Raw genomic sequence first — 27,274 nt, forward strand, 5'->3', positions numbered from 1 at the left:
TGTCATAATAATGGTGGGCTCACACTCCCCTCCACAGAAGCTGGGTAATGCTTTAGTCTCACATACATTCTTCTAAATGTAAAAGGTTCTCAACAGGATGTATGAGTTGCTCTTTCAGTAATGGGGATAAAGTTGTTTGATACGAACCTCACTTCTTGCTTTGTTCACTTTCTGAACAAGGACTCACATTTATAATATAGCAGAGTGGTTAGAATTCTGGTCAAAGAAAAAAATGGAATCAACTTGACTCAGTTATGTGCAACCCCAAGCCTTGTATTTATCAGCTTTCTGCTAAAAACACTTTTTAAGCCTATTCTTAAGGTCACGTTCAAAAATAGCAATGTGTAAAATTTGCCACAATAACAGCATATGCCACAAACTGAATTATTTAATATGAGAAGGCTGTGTTATATGCATGTTGGAGATGAGGGGTTGAAAAGTTAGAATTACACTGATAGAAGGAGGAACATAATCCCAACAAGTCATGTTTGTATTATGAAGAGGAAGCAACTCCATTGATTCAAAACTAAATTTTGGGGCTTCCCTGGTGGCGCAGTGGTTGAGAGTCCGCCTGCCGATGCAGGGGACACGGGTTCGTGCCCCGATCCCGGAAGATCCCACATGCCGCGGAGCGGCTGGGCCCGCGAGCCATGGCCGCGGAGCCTGTGTGTCCGGAGCCTGTGCTCCGCAACGGGAGAGGCCACAGCAGTGAGAGGCCCGCGTACAGCAAAAAAAAAAAAAAAAAAAAAAAAAAAAAAACTAAATTTTGTCATATGTGTATCTCCCCCAGATATCCACATACACAATCATAGGATTGAACTGGCTGTGACCTAAGACGAAATGCATTATCGCGTTTTACAAACGAGGAAATAGAAGCTGGGAGACGTCAAATGGCTTTCCCAAGATAACATGGTCAAATAATAGCTGAGCTTCAGTTTGAAGTCAGGTATTCTATTCACTCCTACACTCTTTTTACGACATCACACTGTCTTCTTTTTTTTTTTTTTTTTTTTTGCGGTATGCGGGCCTCTCGCTGCTGTGGCCTCTCCCGTTGCGGAGCACAGGCTCCGGACGCGCAGGCCCAGCGGCCATGGCCCACAGGCCCAGCCGCTCCGCGGCACGTGGGATCCTCCCAGACCGGGGCACGAACCCGCGTCCCCTGCATCGGCAGGCAGACTCCCAACCACTGCGCCACCAGGGAAGCCCTTTTTTTTTTTTTTTTTGGTGGTATGCGGGCCTCTCACTGTTGTGGCCTCTCCCGTTGCGGAGCACAGGCTCCGGACGCTCAGGCTCAGCGGCCATGGCTCACGGGCCCAGCCGCTCCGCGGCACGTGGGATCTTCCCGGACGGGAGCACGAACCCGTGTCCCCTGCATCGGCAGGCGGACTCTCAACCACTGCGCCACCAGGGAAGCCCTCACACTGTCTTCTTTTATGTGCTTCCCTATATTTATAACCAAGTCCTTATTCATTTTAAAGAATGGATACAAATTAAGCTATTCATATTTTCTCATACTTTATATTTAAATAATAGTGCAACTATGACGGATCACTTAGCATTGATTTTTTTTAACTTTTCCTATCATAATATTTTTATCTCATTTATAAATTTACATGCCATTGTCACGGATTTATATCACATTCTGAAAGCAAATGTGGCATTCAGCTCACTAAAAGAAATTTTAAGATAATAGTTCAAGAGTGCTTGGATGGAACGAATGTGTCCATTGGTTTTCCTTGGACATTTATTACTTTCCTTATTTATGTTTAAATTGAGAAACATACTAAGGATGAAACTGGTAAGATTTTAATAGTACTTAACCACTGTGGAGCAAATAGACATAGAAATGCATGTAATCTCTTAAATATATTGCCTTGCTTTAGTCAATGCCACTTATAACAATCTATCATACATGTATTTCAAGACTATCCATCACAACAAAAATTAAATTATATGAGATCTCAAGAGGTCTTGAGTTTGGAACTTGTTTTTATTAAAGATCTAGCAATTCTTTAACAGGACTTTCAGTCACACCCCTAAATGGACTGCCAATAGGAAAAGTAATCTGGTTTACCATTTTTTTCTTACTGAAACACTGAAAATAAATATTTTTATTTTTATTTTAGTATACAAATATAAATTATAATATATTCATCTCAATATGTACCCATTATAATAATGTTTACTTAAAGAGTATTGTAATGTACAAAAAGCCCATTTTATAATATTAAGGGAGGGACTTCCCTGGTGGCGCAGTGGTTGAGAATCCACCTGCCAACGCAGGGACATGGGTTCGAGCCCTGGTCTGGGAAGATCCCACATGCCGCGGAGCAACTAAGCCCGTGCGCCACAACCGCTGAGCCAGTGCTCTAGAGCCCACGAGCCACAACTACTGAGCCCACGTGCCACATCTACTGAAGCCTGCGCGCCTAGAGCCCGTGCTCCACAACAAGAGAAGCCACCGCAATGAGAAAGCCCGCACGCAGCAACAAAGACTCAATGCAGCCAAAAATAAATAAATGTATATAAAAAAGTATTAAGGGAAAATTACAAAACACAAGATAATATCTACAATTACAAAACTTAAAAATGATATCTGCAATTTAAAACAGACTGGAAGTAAAATGTAAACATATTATAAGTAGCTGAATCTGGAAAACAAATATTTTTAAACCTAGTTTCCTCTTTCCTCTCTGTCCCCAGAAGCATACTCTGTGCATCTTATGAAACCAGAAAAAGAGAGAAACAATTCCTTAATTCTATGGTCAAACCAGTTTTAAGGTTTGGGGGTATAACGGTGGCCTTCACGCATTGAACATATAGACACACCTATTCCACCATTACATATTCTGAGTTCTTACTGTGAGCCAGGTACTGTACCAATAACTCTACCTGAATTAGTTCCTTTAATATTATAGCAAGCATGCTGGAGACGAGGAAATGCACAATCAAAGAGGTCAAGTGACTTCAAGTAAGTCTGATTCCAAAACCTGTATGCTATAATAATAACAATTATAACTGCAATAACACCAAGAACTAGAATTCACACAGTGCTAACCATGTGGCTAGTACTTTACTAAGCATTTCCCATGTATTTCAACTTACTCGTCCTGATAATAGACAAATGTTTTAGAAACATTTAACATCCCCATTTTCTTCAGATGAAACACTGAGGCACAGAAAAGTTAAATAACTTGCCAGAGGTCCCACAGCCAGTAAGTGTGACTTTGAGCACACTTACATTCCCTTTATTTATTATGCAAACCTATGAAAAACTTCATTGTGTGGGTTTGTGATAGGATGTTCTTTCTTTAAAAGATTTAGAATGTGTCTTACCATTGACTCTTGTTTAAATTAGGATTCCAAAAGGAAAGATGTGTTAAGAATCCAAGCAATGATAGTACAAAGTAATTGCATGCCAGTAATTTAGTTCTTCTAGCATGATTCAGCGTTATCTTCCATGTTTATTGTAAGATATAGTAAAGTCTAACTCTAAGCCATTAAAAAATGAATATTAATAGGCTTGAAAACATACACATAGGGAATTATTAAATAATACAAAATATCCTACACTCAGAAAATACTATCATGAGTATCACATGAAGAAATTACTTTTATTTTTCCTTACAAACAAGCTTTATCTGTATATTCTCTTACTGACAGAAGGAACCGCAATGCTTATAATATGCCTACCTGCAGAAGCTTCCATCTGGTGTTCAGGTCTTCCAGAGTGCTGAGGTTATATGGTGACAGCTGAATGCCCAACGTGGTGAGCTGGCGAGCAAGGTCATTGATGTGGCTTACATTCTCTTTGAGAGGTGCAATTTCTCCTCGAAGTGCCTGTGTGACATAGTCAAGGGCAAAATGGAAGATAAGAACATTTAAAGCAAAAAAAAACAGGCACATGGGAACTACAAAGTATCGTATTTTGTTGGAGGTGTCAGCAACATTTGCTCTATTATAGTCGTATTATGACAATGAAGGTTTGTTAATGGGTGGATAACTAATATCTACTGAGCACTTCCTAGGTGCCTAATCCCGTGATGAGCTCTGTCCAAACATAATCTGATTTTATTCCTACACAAAAACACTATGAGGTTGGTAGTTGGAGAATTCTCATTTTATACATGAGAAAACAAAATTGCAGAGGTTAAACCTTGCCCAAGGCCCCATGGGTCAAACTTGAGGAACCGGGGTTACATACTCAGGTTTGTCTGCCTCCAAAGTGCATATTCTTAACAGTTAAATTACCTTTCCAAAGAAATTCTGGATTCGCAAAGTAACAGGAAAAATACAATGCTGCTAGACTCTAAATTCTACTCATCTCACAACCAAAAATGGATGCTTTCTTTTTTAACAGTAAAAGATGTACTCAATCATAAAATATTACATTCCTACTTTGTACCAACTACATAATAAATCAATTCATTTAGAGATTAGGGTATTTTGTCAAATCCTAAGAATGACTTCCAGGTCTCCTGGTATTTTAGTCCTTGTAGTAATGACTGAAGAAGGCTCCCATGGGGCTTCTCAGCTGTCTCTGAAGCACTACAGCAGGATTGTGTGATGCAATGCATCATGACAATCTGTTGAGCAGAAGAACCCTATGCAGATACAGGGAGGATATTACCATGCATCATATCTACCCTATTGAGATGACATTTATGGATCTTTAACGTGATGCATGATGTCCCAGTGTTCCAATGAGCAATTTCTAAGGGACGAATTCCCTCACTTCGGAGAACAGTTTGTGTAATACAATGTCTGTGCACAAGGACAGCTTCACTTACTTGGCTATACGTGCTGTTTTGACTTGCTTGATCTGGGCAGGTGTTATTTTTGTGGTTCACTTTGTTGATAAAACCACTGTTTACACTGACTTCATCTATAACCTTCCAGTTCCTTCTGACTCCAAATGACAGGAACCAGTATATACATTCTAAATAAGAATGGCATTATCCTCTCAAATCAAACTGAATATCTCATCACTGAAATGTGGTATCGTATGGAGTATAAGACTCTTATATAGTTCTTAGATAATACAGGATATTGTGACAATCACTCTGTTGAACTTACAGTTTTTTAAAAAGTGGTCATTAAAAATATTATATTAAAGAATCATGGGGTTCCTTCTGGGAGTGATAAAAATATTCTGGAATTAGACACTAGTGATGGTGGCACAGCTCTGTGACTATACTATACACCACTGAATTATACACTTTAAAAGGACAGATTTTATAGTTATGTGAATTATATATCAAAAAAATAAACAAAGAAAAACAAAAGAAACCGTTCTGACTGACCACACAGATGCGAAAAAATCATATCAGATGTTTTTATCTTTATTCGATTTCATGTCAGTGGAATGTCATAGGACTCATTCTGAAACTAAGAAAGTTTTCATAGGAATTGACAGTAAATATTATTCCATTTCCTTATAAATAAATACATGGATTAAAAGAATCATAGTAGGACTTCCCTGGTGGCGCAGTGGTTAATAATCCGCCTGCCAATGCAGGGGACATGGGTTCAAGCCCTGGTCTGGGAAGATCCCACATGCCATGGAGCAACTAAGTCCGTGTGCCACAACTACTGAGCCTGCGCTCTGGAGCCCGCAAGCCACAACTACTGAGCCTGAATGCATAGAGCTGGTGCTCAGCAACAAGAGAAGCCACCGCAAGAAGAAGCCCATGCACCGCAACAAAGAGTAGCCCCCGCTCGCCGCAACTAGAGAAAGCCTGTGCGCAGCAACAAAGACCCAATGCAGCCAAAAATAAATAAATGAATAAATAAATTTTAAAAAAAGAATCATAGTAAGTGCCCATGGAGAGAGGCAGTTAAACTCCATAAACGTGAATTCGTATCTCTAAAAGGGAATGATCCATAATCACTCTGTTTTGCATAATAGAAAGGTTAGAAAACAGATTTCTTAAATGTCATTTGGGGAAACCTGGACAAGAACAATGATTACAAAAACGGAACCATTGTCTTCTGGGTAATAACATGAGTTTCTAGTAACCCCAAGTAAATATCACATGAGTGGGAACTGTAAGTAGGAACCACCGCAGAGATGGCAGGATAGCCAGGCAGAATCTGACAATAGTGCAGATTAACCCTGTACACTAATCACTGCCTTCACTAGTGAGGCTCTCAGCTGTCAAGTTCAGTATCCATGTCAGTTAAGTCATATCTAGATTTTGGCTCCCCTTGGATTACATAATGTACATGGTTCAAGGGTCTCTTATTAGAGTATTTTGATTTTCACTTTCTTCCCCAAAGTCCTGGACACAGATTTTTAATCCTGCATCAATGTTTTGGAGGATGAAGGAGATGAAAAAATAAGTTCCAGCATTCATGATTAATCACAACACTCAGTCTCCTTTCCCCTCTCCCCCTCCCTCCCCCTCCTCCCCCCTAGCCACCCCCCACCCCAGCCCGCACACACACTCTGTCATGGGATTTTGTGGCTTCTGTTTTTTTTTGCTTGTATCTACCAGTTACAGTAGAAGTTCCCTTAACTGATCTCCACTTAAGACTCATCAGATTAGCCAGTCTTCATCTGTCTGGGAAACATACTGACTGGTGCCTCTAACAACCTCTAAATAAGATGTTAGAGATACCTGTCAGTATGCATGGCGTTCAGCTCTCATTAGTTGACTTGTCAATGTGTGTACGTTCTCAAACCTGCTTTTGCCAACTAGTATTGCAATTACATAATTTAATGAAAAATTTCCTAAACCAAAGAAATATAAGTCTAAGAAGAAAATAAGTTATTATTTCTATAAAAATATGGTTAAATATTCTGGAAAATTGCTTTAAAAGAAGTATTACTGAATTGGGTGTGGACAAGACAACTGTAAAAGAGTAGGAAAAGAACCTGAAAATTTTAGAAAGCTTCTGTATTCAGAATGCTTCTCATGTTTCCCAGTGGACTCTGTCTGCATTAAGGAAACCTGAACTGGAAATAAAAACGTCTTGTGTTATCAGTGTGATTTATGGAGAACTCTAATCAGAGAATTTACACTCAAAGAAAACACCTTCACACAACATTATTAGTGACTATTTTAACATAGAATAAAATGTTTAAGACGTATTTTTTATGATTCCCTAATTTAACTGACTTTTTCAATTAACTGTTAAACTCTAGGCCCTAATTGAGTTGGAACAGAGAGCATCTATTTTAAATTTTGACTACTACGATTTTATTACCACTGCTACTGCTACTACTGTTATTATTAAGGGAGAAAAGCCATATGTTCTGTTTAACCTGAATGCCTAAGTCTCTGTTAAGATAAACGGAAGCTCTGATTAGGGGGAGGTCAGTTGCTAAAGAGAGAATTTGGTGCAGAGGTTCACTTTGGGGCGATAATTGTGATGGGCCCGAGCAGAAGTAAGAACTTGAGCTGGCTAGAAGTCATCGTGAGGGCACTAAGCACATGAGAATGGAGGAAAGGAGACAGCTGATGGTGGAAAAGAGAGGAAGAGAAATGACAAAGCGAGAGCGTGCCATGGACATCTATACAGGACCAAACGTAAAATGGATAGCTAGTGGGAAGCAGCCACATAGCACAGGGAGATCAGCTCGGTGCTTTGTGACCACCTAGAGGGGAGGGATAGGGAGGGTGGGAGGGAGACACAAGAGGGAAGAGATATGGGGATATATGTATATGTATAGCTGATTCACTTTGTTATAAAGCAGAAACTAACACAACATTGTAAAGCAATTATACTCCAATAAAGATGTTAAAAAAAAAAAAAAGGAGGCAGGAGAGTGTGTAAGTCAGTCTTCACTTTGACATCTGACCTAAGTTCTGGTGGCAGCTCCATACCACCTGCTGTAAGTTGTCAATGCCTAGAAGTGTACATAACAAGAAGCACGGTACCCTAAACACTGAGTCACAGGACACACTATGTGAAGAGTGAATACAGGTACCATCTCATTTAAGTGGATGTAACATTGCGATTGACTGTATTTCAAATATTAGCACTTCTAATAATGCTAATTTAATTATTAATGCACATAGAGATTTACATTTAAATTATTAAACACTAAACATAAAATGTCAAAAAGTAAGGCTGACTCTGAACAATATGATGTGCTATTTAAATACTACCAGAATTTCATTAGATTTTATTCTAGTTTGGAAGCAAAAAGTGAGAAAACATTCAAGGGAGCCATTATACTCTGGGTTTTCTTTGAATCACTTAAACATCTGGAATATGTTCACCATGAAAGAGCAAACCAAGTCTAATTTTATTATGACTGGTTTCATGCAGGCAGAATTTTCACTTCATTAAATGCTGTCTGATTATAAATATTAAAGTACCGATTTAGAATGATAATAAGTCTAATATGTCAAGTTTTCCTTTTTTATGATGTTTAATTGCTTGTCAGAACTTTGCTTCGATCTTTATGTAAAGATTTGTTCAAATATAGATTCAGAAGCTCAAGTCATCAACCACTTTGCAACAAAAGGAAGGAATTGTCTATTAACAAGGGAACATTATTTCTGAGGGAGCAATTTTGACTTGATAGTTAAGGACTATTCTGCAAGGCACAGAAGGTCAATTTGGAGCATTGGAAGAGGTAAGTTGAGGCACTTTGACTTTGGGGGCCTCCGTGAAGTAGGAAGCAACAGACCTGGCATATAATCAGTGTGCAATGAATATTCACTGAATGAAAACATGAATTAAGGGTAAGTGGGAACATTTGAATTAGTTGTGAGAGAGACTGTGAGAGGGAGGTGACCAAAGAAACAGTGTTGAGGGCTCATTTGAGGCTGAAGACCACAATTTTTTAGCAGAACCAATCTGCCCAATCTTCTCTTTCTCCAACAGTGTTCCATGCAAGCATGGAGAAAACAGTTGAACCAAGTTTGGGATTCTGTCACATGGTTGTGGCACAAATACCTAGGGACAAGAGAGTTTAAATTTTAGCCAGAATGTGATTGCAAAACACAGCTAAACTGGATTCAGAGGGAAGTGAAGCAAGATGAGGCTTGTAGATGGAGAGAAAGTAGAGGGGTCAATGGTGGAGGTTCAGGACAAACCAAGAAAGGCCATAGCAAGATTAGCTGTACAAGCAAGCAAGAAGGAGAGGAGACTCCAGGATGCTTGAATTAGCTCTGCCATTTAGGAGTTTATTTATAAATTGTGTGATGTGATATATATATCACAGTTATATGTATATATATCTGATATATATATATACACCACTTTATTTATATATTAATGGCGCTCCTGAGAATCTGAAACTCTTCCCTTCTTAATGATATCAAACACTGTTCCTGAAATCTTAACCTACTACTTGGTAGAGGTCCTATCTCACTTACCAGGAATTCAAAATTAGTCTGATCTGACAATGAAATGTCATTCTAGGGCTATATACACTGGGCAGAGAAATTTATGTTACAAGTACTATCTAAGAAACGAAGTAGGGGCTAACTGCATTTGTCTCTACAATGAAACCTTGCTGAACAAAACTGAGCCAAAAACCCTAAAAAAATAGCCTAAAAAGAGTGTTAGGAGAAGTCCCAGGATTCTTCACGCTGGGTTAGTAGCTGAGGAGGAAGAAATGGAAATCATGTCCTGCCAATTCAGGTCTTTGGTTCTGGTATTGAGGCTTCTACATGTGGCTCAGGGAAGGCTTCACAGAATTCAGTTACCCAGAATTGGGGGTAGGTACAGTCCAGCTATGTTCTGCAGCTTCTGCATTTCTGGATGGGTGTATCATCCTGATGGGAGTGAATGGCCACCACTGGAACCAGAAGAGTCAAGGACCATATCCTGCTTTGCCCAGAAGCTCAAAACCCTCCTGGAGCCTCTTAAATAGCTGGGGGGAATGAGCTACTCAAATGTGGTTGGACCAATAACAAAGAAACACAAGAGGAGATGTAGGCAAGGCTTTCATGAAATGCATCAGGCTTGGAGACTTCCATTGTTATCTCCTATTCTTGACTCTTTACTCTGGTTGGCTTCCCACCTGGTATAGTGCCCAGGATGTAGATCCAGCTTTTGTCTCAGATACCGACTGCCTTCGGGAAGCAGAGTCTGAGTGCTTTTAAGAGAAGAGTGAGAGAAGCAGGAGGTCAGGGCAGAAAAGCTAAGGAAGGATCTGGTCTCAGGTGGAAAACAGCATCAATCTGGTCCCATAGGAAGCTCTGGCGCACAAATTATACCATAAAATGTCCCACCTTAAGACAAAGAGGTTTGCCCTTTTCTATTCCAATGTCCAGCGGTTACTGGCCGCTAGCTTCCCCCTGGCAGTCTTAGAGGAGAAGGGGTGGTATGAGGTCCCAGGCAAGGGGCCTTCCTTTCGGCTGAGGAAGGTTTTCTGGAAAAGGGTGCAACTATGTGTCCTTATCAGCCAGCACTCAGAGTTGCTGTGTGATGAGTGTGCTGGGTGCCAACGGCATCCACTACATAGACTAACGTCATCCAATTCCCCAACTTCCTTTTACCCTTGGACTTTGGGTGTCACTTTTTTTTTTTTTCAAGAGACTTCTTATGTGAATTCTCATTGCTAACATTATGAGGCTATCCCATCGACTTCCAACAAAACTGAGACATTCCAACCTTTCCATAAGTTCTGCCAAATACTAAAGGATTGTGTGGAGCTAAGACACAGGAGGTAGTTTGCAGATTGAATGAGGACTTCCCCTCTGCCGTTAGGATCACTTTTGCCTCTGGTAGAGACATTCTTGACAATAAATTATGCCACTGAAACATGTATTCTCTTTTAATAGAGATGCGACTGCACTGCATTCCAGCATCAGTTTTTACTGTGGCAGCCTGAGGGCAAAATATTATGCTGGTTTTTTTTTCACTGTCTTCCTTGCGTTCCGTTTTCAGGGCAATTCTTTTTTTTTTTTTTTCTTTTTTTTTTGCGGTACGCGGGCCTCTCACTGTTGTGGCCTCTCCCGTTGCGGAGCACAGGCTCCGGACGCGCAGGCTCAGCGGCCATGGCTCACGGGCCCGGCCGCTCCGTGGCATGTGGGATCTTCCTGGACCGGGGCACGAACCCGTGTCCCCTGCATCGGCAGGCGGACTCTAAACCACTGCGCCACCAGGGAAGCCCCAGGGCAATTCTTGTACGTGCTCATATTTGGGCATGATCACTTTGGACGAGCAAATTGAATACGGACATAAATAATGAAGCAGATTCAGAACTAATGACCCAGATGTAGCATAATCAGGATGACTTGGGGTAGGTTAAATTAAAAAAAAAAGATTTTAGGAAAACAATATGAAGTTTGTAGGCATGAAAAAATCTAGCCCTTTTATTTCCCAAGCAATTATCAGTAATTATTTTAACTATGGTTTGCCCTCATGGTCACCACACTTCCAAACTTGTGGCACTAAAAGAATAGCAATTAACTGCTGCATTTTTTTCCATAAGGAATCCTCATGTTTTTATCAAAAATGATCTCTAGTTTCTCTTCATATTATTGGAAAAGAGTGTGCACCCAAATACAAAAGCATAAATTCTTTTGTAACATCTTCTCACTTGCATCTATCATAATTCTTCATCTTTCAGGACATGGCTTCACTATGAAGCTTATAACTCCAATGCTCCTAAAGGCTGAATTATAGCTTAACCACACTTATAGTGTCTGTCTTGTTTCTTTTTTATGCATGTTCATTTTGCCTTCACAAATATAAATTGAAAATGAGGAACAGAACGGAATTGATCACAAAGGAAAGGTTTTTGCCTATAAGAACAAGTTGTAAACATTTGAGTTATTTTAATTTCCTTGGAAACTACTTTCTATAATCCTAACTCTGGTTGCTAATTATTTCTTTTTTATAGAAAAATGAAGCAAATAAACCAAACCAAAACAAAAACATTTCAAGCTTTCCAAAGCTTTCTAATGACACAATTAAAACAAATAAAAAAGGTAGCTCATGAGTGCTTTACAGAGGCTAAATGCAAAATACGCACAATTAAAATAAAAAGGTCTCTAATGAGTATAAATAAATCATTTAAGCAGACCACATTCTTAGGCTGCCAAGGAAGCAGAAGAAATGCCGATATTTTCTTTCTGAGAAATTTTAATTATATGTGACAAAACATCAGGCAAAATGGCAGTTAATGAAATGTATTTACTTATTTAAAAATAAGTAATAGGGGCCTCCCTGGTGGCGCAGTGGTTGAGAGTCCGCCTGCCGATGCAGGGGATACGGGTTCGTGCCCCGGTCTGGGAGGATCCCATATGCCGCGGAGCGGCTAGGCCCGTGAGCCATGGCCGCTGAGCCTGCGCGTCCGGAGCCTGTGCTCCGCAACAGGGAGAGGCCACAACAGTGAGGGGCCTGCGTACCACACACACACACACACAAAAATAATAATAATAAGTAATAATCCATAAACCATTAAAAACATCAACCACAAGGACACTGATAGTCAAATTCAGGAGTTATTTTAGATTAAGTTTTACATTTAACAGTTTTTTTGAATTTGCAAACATTTCTGTCAGTCTAAAATGGTCACGGTCTGTGCCCACATTTGCCACTACCAGTGCCCTGGCAAAGAGATGCGGTCTTGCTCTCACCTTTCCCTTCATGGCTCAAAACATCTGTCTAAGGCAGTGACTCTCAAACAACAGCATGCATCATAATCACATGGAGGGCTTGTTAACACAGAGACTGCTGGGTCCCACTCCAGCATTTGTGGTTCAGTAGATCCAGGGTGGGCCTGAGAATTTGGCACTTTTAGCAAGAACTTAGAAGATGCTGCATCCCTAGAACTCCCCAAACTTATTCTTGACTTTGCATGCTGTTCTCTCAGCCTGGAGTTTTCCATTGGCATCCTCTGCCTAGCTGACTTGTATTCTGCTACTCAGATCTCAGTTCCTGTGACCATGAAAGACAGCCCATCCCTGGTGGCCCTATCTGAAGAAAGGTCCCCCGATTTTTCTCACTCTCAGAACCTTATTTTCCTTCTTAGCACTGATCGCAGTTCGTAAGTGCAGCTTATTTGCCTATTTATTAATTCATTATCTGTCCCTTCACAAGACCCGAACCTTTATTAAGGCAATTTGATATTATTTTTTTCCCTAGGGTATGCCTGTACCTAGTACATGATAATCCCTCAATACATTTTATTAAAGAATAAACAGTCAAGAGAATTAGGCACTAATACTTTAGATCAATAGCTATTCTCAAATTGCTTCATAAACACAGTTTCCTACAGAAATCTGATGCCGAGTTCCTAAGTGAAAGAAGAGAAACCTGCTTATTTCCTTCAGATTCTGTATCTGAATTCTTTGGATCTATTACTTGATTTATGTTGGAGCATACACTAATTTCTGAAGTATCTCTAACGCTCTGGGCAGGAATGTAACTTTCAAGTTTTTGGTACTAACCAGGGGGTTTTTATAAAAATGAAGCAAGTGGGAAAAAAAGGGGGAGTAATCTATTTAAGGAAAATATGTTCTTTTGGTAGTGATACACGTGGTGTAGCCTTCTGCAGGGCATTTTGGCAAGACTGAATAAAAGCTTTAAAAATTCTCATACAGGAAAAGATGAGAAGGCTACACAGCGGGGTCCCCATTTGGAGGTATACAGTGGCCTGGCCAAGGAGACAAGGGGACTGAAATCCAACCTGGGCTCCACTACTGAACTGGTGAACTCTGGCACGGGGCTGGAGATCTCTTCGATGAAAGAGGTACCTTTTTCTACTTTGCCCAAAGAGGCACTTGTAGGGAATGAGATTATAGATGCTGAAGGTGAGATTATGGATGATCTCTGTTTCTCTCTCCATCTCTCTCTCTCTCTGTCTCTCTCCTCCCTCTCTCATTTCTGGGGTTTTCCACTAAAGAAAAAGTTTATTTACAAATATTTTTCACGCATTTCTTGTGTAAAAAGGGGAGTGTAACATGGACACACCCGGGCTGTTGCAAAGATGAACGAGAAGGTTGGGTCTATTTCTCCTTCTTTTACTCCACCTGCAACCAATTAAGCATTGTGTCCCACAACGTTGGGAATACCAAGTCACACGAGCCCTGTTGAGTCTAACTCAGGGAGACGTGGCAAGGCAGAGGGTTATAAATTCATCCAAGAGAAAGCCACAGACTAAGACTGACTAAAATCCTTTCTCGGGTAGCTGAGTCTTTGGCACCAACTTCTAATATCACCCTGGGGTAAATCTGTCTTTCCTCACTCCTCTATCATGTAGCTTTGTAAGGGCTCCTTGAACTAGACATTGGGATGTAGGTACATGAAACATAAAGGAAGAAGCAGCATGGTGGAAGGAGGAAAGCTATTTGTTCAGAGCTTGGACAAATGGCAAGAGGTAGGAAACCTTAATGTCTTTGGGGAGGTGCAAATAGTCCTTAATAAGTTGAAGCATGAGGTACAGGGCAGTTGTGGAAGACAAAGCGTGGGCGTGTTCTTCGAGCAAGACTGTGGTGGGTTGGAATGAGCTGAGATTTGCAGCACAGTAATGAAGGTTTTTGCAAAGGGGAATGGCATACTGTCAACAATCCTTTTTGTTAGATTTTAATTACTACTCACTTGAAAACACTTGTTTTATATGCACTATGTACTATGTATACATCTACTATGCACTGGAAAAATGGAACTCTCAATGGGTTCACAATCATTAGTGGACAGAGACAATTTAGTGAGTTATAAAAAAACAACGTAATCATGCTATGAGAAGCTGTGTCGCAGGGCTTGAAAAGTGCAAAGAAGGCATGCTCAACTGGAAAATTTCAAGTCGAGGAGTGAGTGTAAGCTAGTGGCCATTTCAGAAAGGAAAACAATTGACAATAAGCGTTTGGAGATCCAGGCACAAAGTAACAGTTGCTAGCAACAGGATGGTGGCAAATGGGAGCAGGTTATCTGTAAAATAATTTTTAAAGGAAGAAAGCATTTTGCCCTGTGCTTTTATAGATGTTTACTTATTCACTCATTCCAAAAAAAATATTACTGAGTACCCATTATACGCCAGGGAATGTTCCAAGCACGAGGCATAAAGCAGTGCACAAAGTAGACCAAGTTCCTCTGATCCCACAGCTTAACTCTAAAGAACATAATTTCATTTAAATGATGACTGTTATTATAAAGGTTTATAAAGAAACAAATTCCAAGCCAAAATCTGTCAAAAGCTATAAAATGCAACATTTTTGACCCAGAAAATGGAGGACAGTGTATCGTGTTGTATATAGCAGTTCCCACGAGATTCTTTTTTTCCATTAAAACAAATTAGGCTACCTCTGCACGTAGGAATAATAATTAATAGAGGAATCTAGGGTTGTGAATTACCTATGCAATATACTATACCCAGTTTGCTTTAAACTGGACACATTTATTTTAGTTCTATGGGGAAGGTACTCACTACTGAAACAAAATGGATTTTTGCTCATTTGATTTTTCATTCAATATATTGTTATCAACTTAGAAATACTAAAGCAGAACTGAATCAGAGATGAATATAAATTTTCTAAGAGCTGAGATAGAAATAATTAAATGGAAGAGGGCTGAAAATGATTGTAAAATGCTCTTCTATAATTTTTTAGTTTTACTTTCAGATTATTGTAGCTCCTGAATTTAATAAATGTTTTTAGTCTTTCTTTCTTACAAATGGAACAACAAAGAAGAAAATATTCCACTACTTAATGTCAAATGAAACAAACATAAAATGGACTTTCTTCACTAAAATCTATGCAACAGCATGTTTAAAAATTAGATTGATAAATTTTTTTTATAATGGTTCATCTTCATTTCATCGTATTCCTAGGCTGAAAAGAAAGTCTTATGTATTTACTTCTAAGCATTGTTTCGCCTCCAGATATATTAGCGGTTATTATTTTTACCTCAACATATGTATGTGTGTGTGGAGTCAACAGTTTACTTTGTTCTTCATTTTTTTCACCATACTTTGAGAAGTTTACTTTCAAGATATTCCTCTGATTTTTCTGATCACATCTTCAGGTAAGATCTAAATCCATATCCTGTTATGTTCTGCTATGACAACTGCTATCATGATAATGTCCACTTAAGTACATGTGAATGATGAATAAATTACTATGGACACAAATGTGTCTAAGTATCAAGCTGTTAAATCAATGGACTCAAATGTTATTTCAAAAAAAATGAAGTCATTGGCCAAATCTACTTTTTAAAAAAAGTGATTAGTATTCAACTAACAAAGATACCAGATTTAAAAAAAATTTTTTGCTCATAATTTCTTTCTTTCACATCTTTATTGGAATATAATTGCTTTACAATGTTGTGTTAGTTTCTGCTGTATAACAAAGTGAAACAGCTGTATGTGTATATATATCCCCATATCCCCTCCCTCTTGCGTCTCCCTCCCACTTTCCCTATCCCACCCTTGTAGGTGGTCACAAAGCACTGAGCTGATCTCCCTGTGCTATGCGACTGCTTCCCACTATCTATTTTACATTTGGTAGTGTATATATGTCCATGCTACTCTTTCATTTCGTCCCAGCTTACCCTTCCCCCTCCCCGTGTCCTCAAGTCCATTCTCTACATCTGTGTCTTTATTCCTGTCCTGCCCTAGGTTCTTCAGAACCATTTTTTTTAAGATTCCATATATATGTGTTAGCATACAGTATTTGTTTTTCTCTTTCTGACTTACTTCACTCTGTATGACAGACTCTAGGTCCATCCACCTCACTACAAATAACTCAATTTCGTTTCCCTTTATGGCTGAGTAATATGCCATTGTATATATGTGCCACATCTTCTTTATCCATTCATCTGTCGCTGGACACTTAGGTTGCTTCCATGTCCTGGCTTTTGTAAATAGTGCTGCAATGAACGTTGTGGTACATGACTCTTTTTGAATTATGGTTTTCTCAGGGTATATGCCCAGTAGTGGGATTGCTGGGTCATATGGTAATTCTATTTTTAGTTTTTTAAGGAACCTCCATAGTGTTCTCTGTAGTGGCTGTATCAATTTACATTCCCACCAACATGGAGAAAAGACAGCCTCTTCAATAAGTGGTGGTGGGAAAACTGGACAGCTACATGTAAAAGAATGAAATTAGAACACTTCCTAACACCATACACAAAAATAAACTCAAAATGGATTAAAGACCTAAATGTAAGATCAGACACTATAAAACTCTCAGAGGAAAACATAGGAAGAACACTCTTTGACATAAATCACAGCAAGATCCTTTTAGACCAACCTCCTAGAGAAATGGAAATAAAAACAAAAATAAACAAATGGGACCTAATGAAACTTAAAAGCTTTTGCACAGCAAAGGAAACCATAAACAAGACGAAAAGACAACCCTCAGAATGGGAGAAAATATTTGCAAACGAAGCAACTGACAAAGGATTAATCTCGAAAATATACAAGCAGCTCATGCAGCTCAATATCAAAAAAATCAAATAACCCAATCCAAAAATGGGCAGAAGACCTAAACAGACATTTCTCCAAAGAAGATATACAGATTGCCAACAAACACATGAAAGGATGCTCAACATCACTAATCATTAGAGAAATGTAAATCAAAACTACAACGAGGTATCACCTCACACCAGTCAGAATGGCCATCATCAAAAAATCTACAAACAATAAATGCTGGAGAGGGTGTGGGGAAAAGATACCAGGTTTTAACAGTAATAGATTTCTGTTGTCTTTTGCAAAAAAGGAGCGTGGGACTTCCCTGGCGGTCCAGTGGTTAAGACTCCGTGCTTCCACCGCAGGGGGCACGGGTTCAATCCCTGGTCCAGGAACTAAGATGAGATGCTACACGTTGCGCAACGCGGCCAAAAAAAAAAAAAAGTGTGACTTAGTATCGTCAAAAATCTGTAGGAATGATGCTGTATTGATTATCTAAAGAGGAGTACTATTTCAGTTGAAAAAAGGGTTTAAAATCTTTTTTTAAAAAAACCCACAATCTTTTCACTAAGAATTCAAGGTTTTTTTGAAAGTCAAAGTGGGTCAGATTTCTTTAAGACCCATCTTGCACAGGACACTCAACCCCAACCTGCAGGCAATTTTTACACTGAGACAACCTTGTAAACATCTTCCTTTAACCTTGATAACAAAATGTCAGGGTGGTTCCAAAGGTAATATTTTATTCACTGTGTAAGTCAAAGGATCAATAGAACTTATGCTCATTTGTTTAGCTTATATTTCTTCTAACCTTATGCTTTTTTGATATACAAAATTCACCATTATATTGGATAACCCTTGTAGTATGGGGTTTGTGTAAGTTGAAAACAATGAACCATTCTTTTTTGGCTTTAGCCTTTCTCTGCTGGAAATACTGGAAGCCAAGGGCTAACTGACAAGTGGTGGGGGACGGAGGTGAAATGTTGTTGCATGTGGCCTACTTGACCTTGGGCAGACAAGGGCCTGAAACCACGGGGCAATTCAATGGGTATATTATTTAATGAGACCTAATAAGATTTAGGTTCACAGCAATATACAGACTCCAAATTGGGTAAAAGCCTTTAAGAGTAGGAAAATAAGTAAATAAAATGAAACTCAGTGGTGGCTTGTCACTAGTTCCAAAAAACAAACCAATATATTGCTTACCCCTCATTTACTTCAGTTTCTATTTAATCAATATACTTTGGCACATATTGCTGATAAATTGACTTTATTCTCTTTGCTAACTTAATATGCCATGTTAAGATCACGATGATACAATTTGAATATTGATAGGGAAAAATTCCAAATGAGCCCACTGAGTCTATAATAATGTGGCATCCCAGGGAACAAGACTTCTAAAAATAAGTGTTTTGAAATAGGACCAGCAGACTCTTAACCATATGAAGAAAAAAACTTCACCATAAAAAATCAATTCTTTAAAAGGAGAAGAAATCTATCTTAGTGTTAGATTCTCCAGCCTCATTCTGGTTAAGAGAGTTTGACATTTCAGGGCTGAACACACCGTGGAAACTTAATAAATATTAAAGCTTACAAACAAAAACATAACAGTGATATGTGGACCAATTTTTGAAAACATTGAAAATCAATGTGCCCTTACCCTGCCTAATTCAGTTAACTCAATTATTTAATGTATACTTGAGTGGGTTTATACATAGCTATTTCATTTTTACATTAAACATTAATCAAATTACTTTCAATGTAAAATTTCCTTTATTTCCATCCCCCTATCCCCCCAAGATTCCAGGATTTAAGGGGGAGCATTTGTTTTCAATATTGCTTGTTTAATGTTAAAGCATATTTTAACATATTTGTTGCTATTATATTTCACCCATAATTTTCATCACATATACCACTCACCCTATACCAAAACCATAAACTTTTTCACAGGCATTTAATAGAGTGATTTTGCACCACCTTTGGGGGAAAAAAATCCCTCTTCCCCAATTACTGCAGTTAAGACTATTTCCTACTTTCTCCCAGTCATTCTCCCAGTTTCACCCCATATCTATCTCCATTTCTACACACAAACATACACCCTCCCATCATGAACACAGAGCCTCAGTGGCTTGACAAGATAAATTAGAAAATGTAGCAATTCCTGAATAAGTTATCAGCTATTCACACCTAGCAAGCAGGTTTTAATTTTAAAAAGTTGAATAGTCTCAACTATTCTGAATGGCCTCGATTTCAGAAACTCTGTAAAGTACTTGTTTATAATCAGTATGTCTGGCAGAAAATTATGGAATATTTTAAAATGTTATTGCTTTTATTGGTAAATATGATAACATTTAAACAAGGTGAATACTATGTGACTAAATATCTTAATTTTAAAGTATTAAGAGTGGGAAGGCAAGTTAAGTTCTAAGTCACGCGCAGGCTCAGCGGCCATGGCTCACGGGCCCAGCCGCTCCGCGGCATGTGGGATCTTCCTGGACCGGGGCACGAACCCGTGTCCCGTGCATCGGCAGGCAGACTCTCAACCACTGCGCCACCAGGGAAGCCCAAGTTCTAAGTCTTTTGAAGCAACTCAAAAATTGTATGAGTAGGGCTTCCCTGGTGGCGCAGTGGTTGAGAGTCTGCCCGCTGATACAGGGGACACGGGTTCGTGCCCCGGTCCGGGAAGATCCCACATGCCGCGGAGCGGCTGGGCCCGTGAGCCATGGCCGCTGAGCCTGCGCGTCCAGAGCCTGTGCTCCGCAATGGGAGAGGCCACAACAGTGAGAGGCCCGCGTAACGCAAAAAAAAAAAAAAAAAATTGTATGAGTGCCATTAAAATACCAACAAGAAAATTGGAATAAATAGCTGTGAATGTCTTTCACAAGAGAGATTCAGAAGGAGTGGGCCATTATTCACCTCAAGGTTTCACAGTTGAACTCTGCTCCCTACCTCAACTATCGATCACTCTCACAGGAAACCATGTGCCTGCTTTCATTTTTAAATTAAACGTTCTGGATGTTTTTAAATATAAAAGAAATAACAAATGATATATTTATTATTTATAATTGGAGAATTACTAACAATAAACAAATATGTATTTATATATTTAGATATATACTGTAGTTTTACTATAGAATGATGTTTCTCAGAGCGTCCCTGGACCAGCAGCATCACCATCACCTGGGAACTGGTTAGAAATGCAGATTCTTAGCCCTGTTCCAGACCTCCTGAACCAGAAACTCTGGGGAAAGTGTTCACCAGTCTGGGTTTCCACAAGCCCTCGAGGTGATTCTGATGCACACTAAGGTGACAGTCATTGCCACAGAAAATTCTTGACATTCTCAATGACTATGTCTGAATACCTAGAATCCTCAAATTGACAAATATGTGATCAATAGAGACACTTAGAGATTATATAACTATAAAGCCAAAATTGCTTAGAAAGCCATTTTCTTTACTAATAATCACCACTTTCTTAGACATTTCCATTAACTCTTCTCTTCTATTACCAAATCCAATAAGTACCTAGGAGGTAGGCTGGGCAGGGGGATGGTAGATTTTTCACAAAGAAAGAAAATTTTCGTCACTTCTAAAGAATTACTGCATGTGCAAGAACAAAACAGCATTTAAAGGGCCATGTTGAGACACGGAGCCTGAGTGGACTACTAGGTTCACTTACTGGCTGTAGGGGACACTTCTCCTGGCCTGCACATCCATCCCCCAGCTGCTGTGATGGTCGCCTACTAATGTCTCACAGCTGCTTCTCTTCTTCACAAAGACGATCTCTGCTGATAGGAGCCCCCTATCCCAGGAGGTAACACACACTCCTGGCCTGGGAGGTAACTCATGTCTCTACTGGTGGGCCACAGCCAGTGGTGCGCTGGAGGAGAGCCCAGGAGTCAATTGTGTGTGTGTCTCTTCCCTTTGGTGAGGTCATGTTGGCAGTCTGAATCAGCCACGGTGTGGGTAATTACACCACGACAATTGGAAAACACTACAAATCAGTGTTCACCTCAGAGCTAGAGGATAAATGTTTACTAGCATACCGCTGGCCACAGCCAATGACTGGCTGGGGTATAAAAGACCAGCTCTGCTGTGTGGTTCATACTCCAGAGCTTTCTCCATTTGAATCAAGACACAAAGCTAGATTTTGCCTGAGATGGCATGCTTGCTTGGCTCTTTCATCTTCCTTGTTATGCTTCCGTAACTCGCACACAGGCTTCTCCTGAAAGCAGACCGTCTATCAACCCTGTGCACCCAGACCCCTGTTCTCAGGGTCTGCTTCCAGGGAACCTGACCTATAACACCAGTTAAATCATTAGTTAAGTGACTGCGGCACAAAAGCCTCAAAGAATATATGTTCAAAATCACAAAGAGCTACAAGTCATGGACTTTTGAATCACAATGATCAGATGAAAGCACGAACGGTACATCTGAAATGGCAAGGATCTACTCGTTGTGTATGTGCACAGAAAAGAAGTTGTTGGAAAAAGATGAAGCCAGCACAAATTGGGCAGTTTTTCCTATCATGCTTCTCAAATTATGCTTTCATACCCATAGGTGAATACACTGGAGGATTCATTTTACTTAATATGTTGGAGAAAAACATCTTTATATTAAAACACAACAAATCCATTTTGGAGAAGACTACAAAATTGAAATGACATTTAAAAAATAAACATCAAAGAAACCTCATGCTCGTGGGGAAAGGAGGTAAACAGGTGGAAGGGGAGGATATCCCGCTTCATCTCCTTGGCCATTAAGAGAACTGAAGTAGAAAAGTTTGAGAAGCACTGCTTTTGGCAAGTACTCTTGATAGAAAAATCCATAGTAATTGTAAACTATAGCTAAGAATATTAGTTTAGTATGGAAAGATCTTTTTTGAAAAAGTTTACTTTTCTCAGGACCCACTAAAATAAGAGTTACATTACTACCATAGGCACATCTGTTCCCATAATACTCAGAAAATTGGTTAACCAAGAACAATTACTCAATGCCATGGCTTAACTTAGTTAAGGTAAGATTGCATAACGCATAATATTGCTGTCAATGTTAGCTGTGTAATTCTAAAAACTGTAATCGCCAAGTATGACGGGAACACAATAGGCGCCCACTCCTTGGGCTATCTGTTCTTAAATCATTCCTTGTTGTGCTTCTGGTAGGAGAGTAACATAATTGTGAAGTTTAAACTTGTTGCAACTTTGGTAGATGTCAAAGGAGAATAAAAATACATACTGATTCCATATATATGCGTTAACGTATGATATTTGTTTTTCTCTTTCTGACTTAACGTCACTCTGTATGACAGTCTCTAGGTCCATCACCTCACTACAAATAACTCGATTTCGTTTCTTTTTATGGCGGAGTAATATTCCATTGTATATATGTGCCACATGTTCTTTATCCATTCAACTGTTGACGGACACTTAGGTTGCTTCCATGTCCTGTACAACAGAAACTAACACAGCACTGTGAAGGAATTATACTCCAATAAAGATGAATTTAAAAAACTACATACTGACTGTGTGCTCCCATCTTCTAAAAGATTATAAACTTTTCTAAGGAAATATGGAATTTCAGTTAAATAACTCACATTTTAAAACTGTTTCTAGTTAATGTGTTACAGACACCCATACCTACAAGCTAATACAAATTCTTGCTCTCTCAGCTTGGTGCTAAGTAATAATACTCTCAGGAAAACTAAGATGCCATTAATATAACTCCCAATACGATTTTATTCATGAAATAAACATTCACACTCTGTAATGAGATCAGATTTCTCAGGGTATAGGTTTTAACCATATCATAGATGAAGGAATGATTGAGTTTTTAGATCTGTTAATGCTGATACTCTATGACTTAAGTTTTTGTTTTGAATAGTCTTTTATCACCCAAGACTCTTGAGGAATACTGTTTATAATCACTACCAGCCACAAACAAAGCTTCTGGAATAAATCCACAGTAAACAGGATTGGCATATTAAAGGATCAGTTTTTGACATGGTTGTTTTCAAATAGTAGGAAGGGTGATATTCTCTGGAGGAATTTTTATTATCTAATTAAATATTGCTTTAGTAGAATAATGTCAGATGAACTCAGTAGCTGAACATTCTGATTAGCCATGTTCTCCTAAATATTCCATGACCAGAAGAGGAGCTGTACAACTCTGATTTAATGCAGTAACAGTGGTAACCAATTCTAGCTCCTTCTTTTATCACAGTCCATCAAAGGAATACAAAGAAGTCCAAATTAAAATAAGTTCAGTAATAAAAGGAACATGGGCGTTTTCCTACTGTTCTAAAGCCTCTTCCTATCTTGAAGCAAAGTTCACTCAGTAATTATCTTATTTATGAAACTAAGAGCAGAGGATGTTTCTCTTATTAAATAAATGGCTTTGTGCTTTGAATGTGGAGGGCATCTCAGAACAGTTAAAAAGAAAGCAGTGTTGAATGTCATCAACTTATTTCCTCCCACCCACTGTTTTAAATCATTTGCTTGGTTCCAATGTATACTACACTTACATAAGTTGCTTATGAAGAGCCAAATTAACAGTCTTTGCAATTGTTTTCCTTGGAATTTGGAGAGCTGACAAATGAATTAGTAGAAAATGGCAATTCCACATGAATTAGCTTTTAAGTCTCCCTAAGAGGCTGATGCAGAACTTAATAAGAGACTTATTAGAAGAAGTAGGACAACTTAATTCAGATTGATTATAGACTTCGGTGAAGACAGCTGGGGTTCAAATGAAACTGAAAAAGAACTTATATGCACTTCAAAGTATGCTAAGCAGATGTCTGAAACAATTACTCTGCGCTGCCTTTTCAGAAGTTTCAAAGGCAGGATGGGAATAGCATGGTAAACGAAGGCTCTGTTTGCCTAAATCGAGGTAGGGGCTTTAAAAACACACACAGCACTATCTAAAGTCAGATGCCTTGGGTAAGGAACGTGATTTGACATCGCTACCCTAAGTAACTTGCTTTTAACTTTATAAACAAAGCAGGAAATGACAGCGAATACATGGGAACTAAGTAATAAGCTCTCCTGGCAACACTAACTTACACTTAGTTTTACATCGGACAAATAATTTGGTTAGGAAATTTAAGATGGTTAATTCCTACTTTAGTTTCTAAGCTCTAGTAAGGCCAACAATGACCGTTCTATTAAAAATAAATACTCTACTTTTGAAGTATATAAGTGAGAGTTACTATATATGCCTTCTTATAGATATATTCCCAGATATTAAAGGCCAAATCCTATGCTTTAAAACATCACAATTGTATGCTTTGAAAACTAGATAAAACCTTAGTTACTCCATGGGGCAGGCATCAGTTCCATTTTTAACCCAGATTTATAAAGGATTATATCTTTTTTGTTTGTGTTTTCTTCTCCATCAAAGGCTTACATAGCACACATAGCATTCGTATAAAAACAATAACAAAAGCCTCCACAGAGCAATTCATTTGTAGCCAATAACAATTAACAAAATATTACTAAGCTTTCCTTTTCCTACTACAGGTAGTATACCTTATTCCTTGTGGAGATATCAATCCTTTATTCAGAGTGGGGAGAGTTTACATATTTTGAATCATTATAAGGGCTGCTCTGTGATGGTTCTAACCATGCATCCCCTATCCCTGTCGTGACCACCTAGAGGGGTGGGATAGGGAGGGTGGGAGGGAGGGAGACGCAAGAGGGAAGAGAGATGGGAACATATGTATATGTATAACTGATTCACATTGTTACAAAGCAGAAACTAGCACACCATTGTAAAGCAATTATACTCCAATAAAGATGTAAAAAAAAAAAGAAAGGATTATAAACTTTATCTATAAAACTCATATATAAGAAAGGATTTAAGGTCAACTCATATAAATGACAAATATAACAAAATTGATAAAATAATAATAAAATATTAGAGCCAGGGTTAAGATGAGAAAAACAGTAAGGGAAGATATAGTTAACATGAACATGGCTGAAAGCTTCTGGCTTCCGAAAGTGAATATGAAGTTCTAATATGTTACATCACATTTCACATTACCTATCAGGAGGAAACATACTTGGTTTTCTCAATGTCAAATTCTGAGATAGCATTTCTTTGACAAATTTCTCAGATAAACCAAGCCACAGGTAGTCTGAAGAGAAGCATTTGCCAGTTTTCTTCTTACATTTTTAGATGTGAATATTGAATATTAAGTCAGTCAGGATGGCATGGCGGCTTCATCATCATAGTCCCTCTTCTATTACACACATCACTACATTATTCTCAATTATAATTCGAAAAAGGTCTAATCAAAATATTTTGTTGTAAGAACTTTAAGGAAAAACTCACAGAGTCCCTGTCCTTGACTTTTCATAGTAAAAAATGTAAGTTGAAAGTCTTATTAAAAAATAAAACAAAACCGTAAAATGCATAACTACATAAATGTGACAAATTTGCATATCCCAAGATGGCAGCCTGGGAGATCCTAATCATGGTGTGTGAAAAACTGTGTTTCAAGTCAATTGGCAAACTAAGGGCAGTGAAATGTTTCCGGCTCAAGAATGATGTAGCAATCTGTGTTAAGAAACCATGGTAGATTAGAACAAAGAGACAACTGGGGAAAACAACAACTCACATGAACTTTTTCACACAGGAATTGTTCTTAAGAACAAAAATGTCATATGTAGACTTTACTTGCAAAAGTTGTTCTACTTTATTAAGACCTGCATATGTTCCACTTATAGATCTATGTAGAACACTTAGTGATTCCAGCAGTTATTCTCATTCCCCATTACTACAAGGAAAGTAAGAACATTTGTATAGTCACATAAGCATTGGTGTTATTTCCAGTAAAGTGAGAAATCATGATTCTGCCCTTAAAATATTTGATAAGCAGTATGAATCATGAATTTTAAAAATAAAGAGGAATTTAAATTTTAAATTTTATTCTAGTGGTTATTCCTATGAAGCCATATTTGGAAGGGTGAGATTTTCTTAGTGAGCTGAATAGTCAATATTAACATTATGTTCCTTTCTCTTGATTTTTTTATGTACACTGTCCTAAAGATGATTACTAGTAATAACGCCATATCCATAGTGTCCCAGAACTTAGTTGTTGTTTTATCCATTCTCCAAATCCAAAAGCCGCATTTGCTAATGAAACGATGTAATGCTAAATCCCACAGAAACACACATTCCATAGTTACTTAAATAACAACTTCTTTAACAAATGAGATCCGAATGGAGGTGGATATTATGCGACAGTCACTGGGGTGATGAAAACAAACTGAGACGGGTATATAAAATGTTCTTCTGGCTACCTGCCTAGCTATCCGTCTGGAGTTCCCTACAGCGTGGAGCCTCTGAGGGCTTAAATTGCTGAGTAGAAAAATGGGAATAGTGGTTTTCAGTACTCTTCTACTTCTTTTCAAAGTAAGTTTTAGTTAATAGAATTCACTCCTTATAAACTACCAACACGAAAGTTTCAGAGTTTCAAATCTGGTACCATTGAGACGCAACAGAAAAAAGATGGGTTTTCATTTCCATTGCAAAATGAAGAGGAACTACTGAAGGGAAATAAATATGTATGAATTCATATAATCTACAGTTTTAAGATCTGCATAAAATATTTGTACAATACTGGTTCAGAAACCAAAATAACCACATCTATTATGGCCAGTACACACATTCTTTTTTTTTTTTTTTTTTTAAATAATTTTGGTCGCACCCCGCAGTATGTGGGATCTTAGGTCTCCGACCAGGGATGGAACCCGTTCCCCCTGCACTGGAAGGCAGAGTCTTAACCACTGGACCACCGGGGAAGTCCCATAAGCTCTTTTTAAACAAACATTTAATGTATATATGTTTTTTTATTATTGGGATCAGAATGAGGAGCCTTACCAATTAGGATATATGGGAAGTGAAATTCATCTTAGGATCAAGAACAGATGAGAGAGGGGAACTGAAAAGAAGACTGCAAAT

The 27,274-nt window shown here is 38.6% G+C and overlaps 1 protein-coding gene across 5 annotated transcripts in view; it reads right to left on the reverse strand.

Annotated features, from left to right (window-relative positions):
• DMD (dystrophin) overlaps window positions 1-27,274 on the reverse strand; it is a gene marked incomplete at both ends in the record, with an annotated part of 2,093,893 nt that overhangs the window by 321,454 nt on the left and 1,745,165 nt on the right. For all 5 annotated transcript variants that reach the window (XM_079728248.1, XM_079728247.1, XM_079728250.1 and 2 more), the window contains one exon: window positions 3,694-3,840. In XM_079728248.1, coding sequence (XP_079584374.1) covers window positions 3,694-3,840 — 147 coding nt within the window. The remainder of the gene's footprint in view (window positions 1-3,693; window positions 3,841-27,274) is intronic.

The sequence above is a fragment of the Hyperoodon ampullatus genome (assembly GCF_949752795.1).
Source record: "Hyperoodon ampullatus genome assembly, chromosome: X".
Classification (NCBI taxonomy): domain Eukaryota; kingdom Metazoa; phylum Chordata; class Mammalia; order Artiodactyla; family Ziphiidae; genus Hyperoodon; species Hyperoodon ampullatus.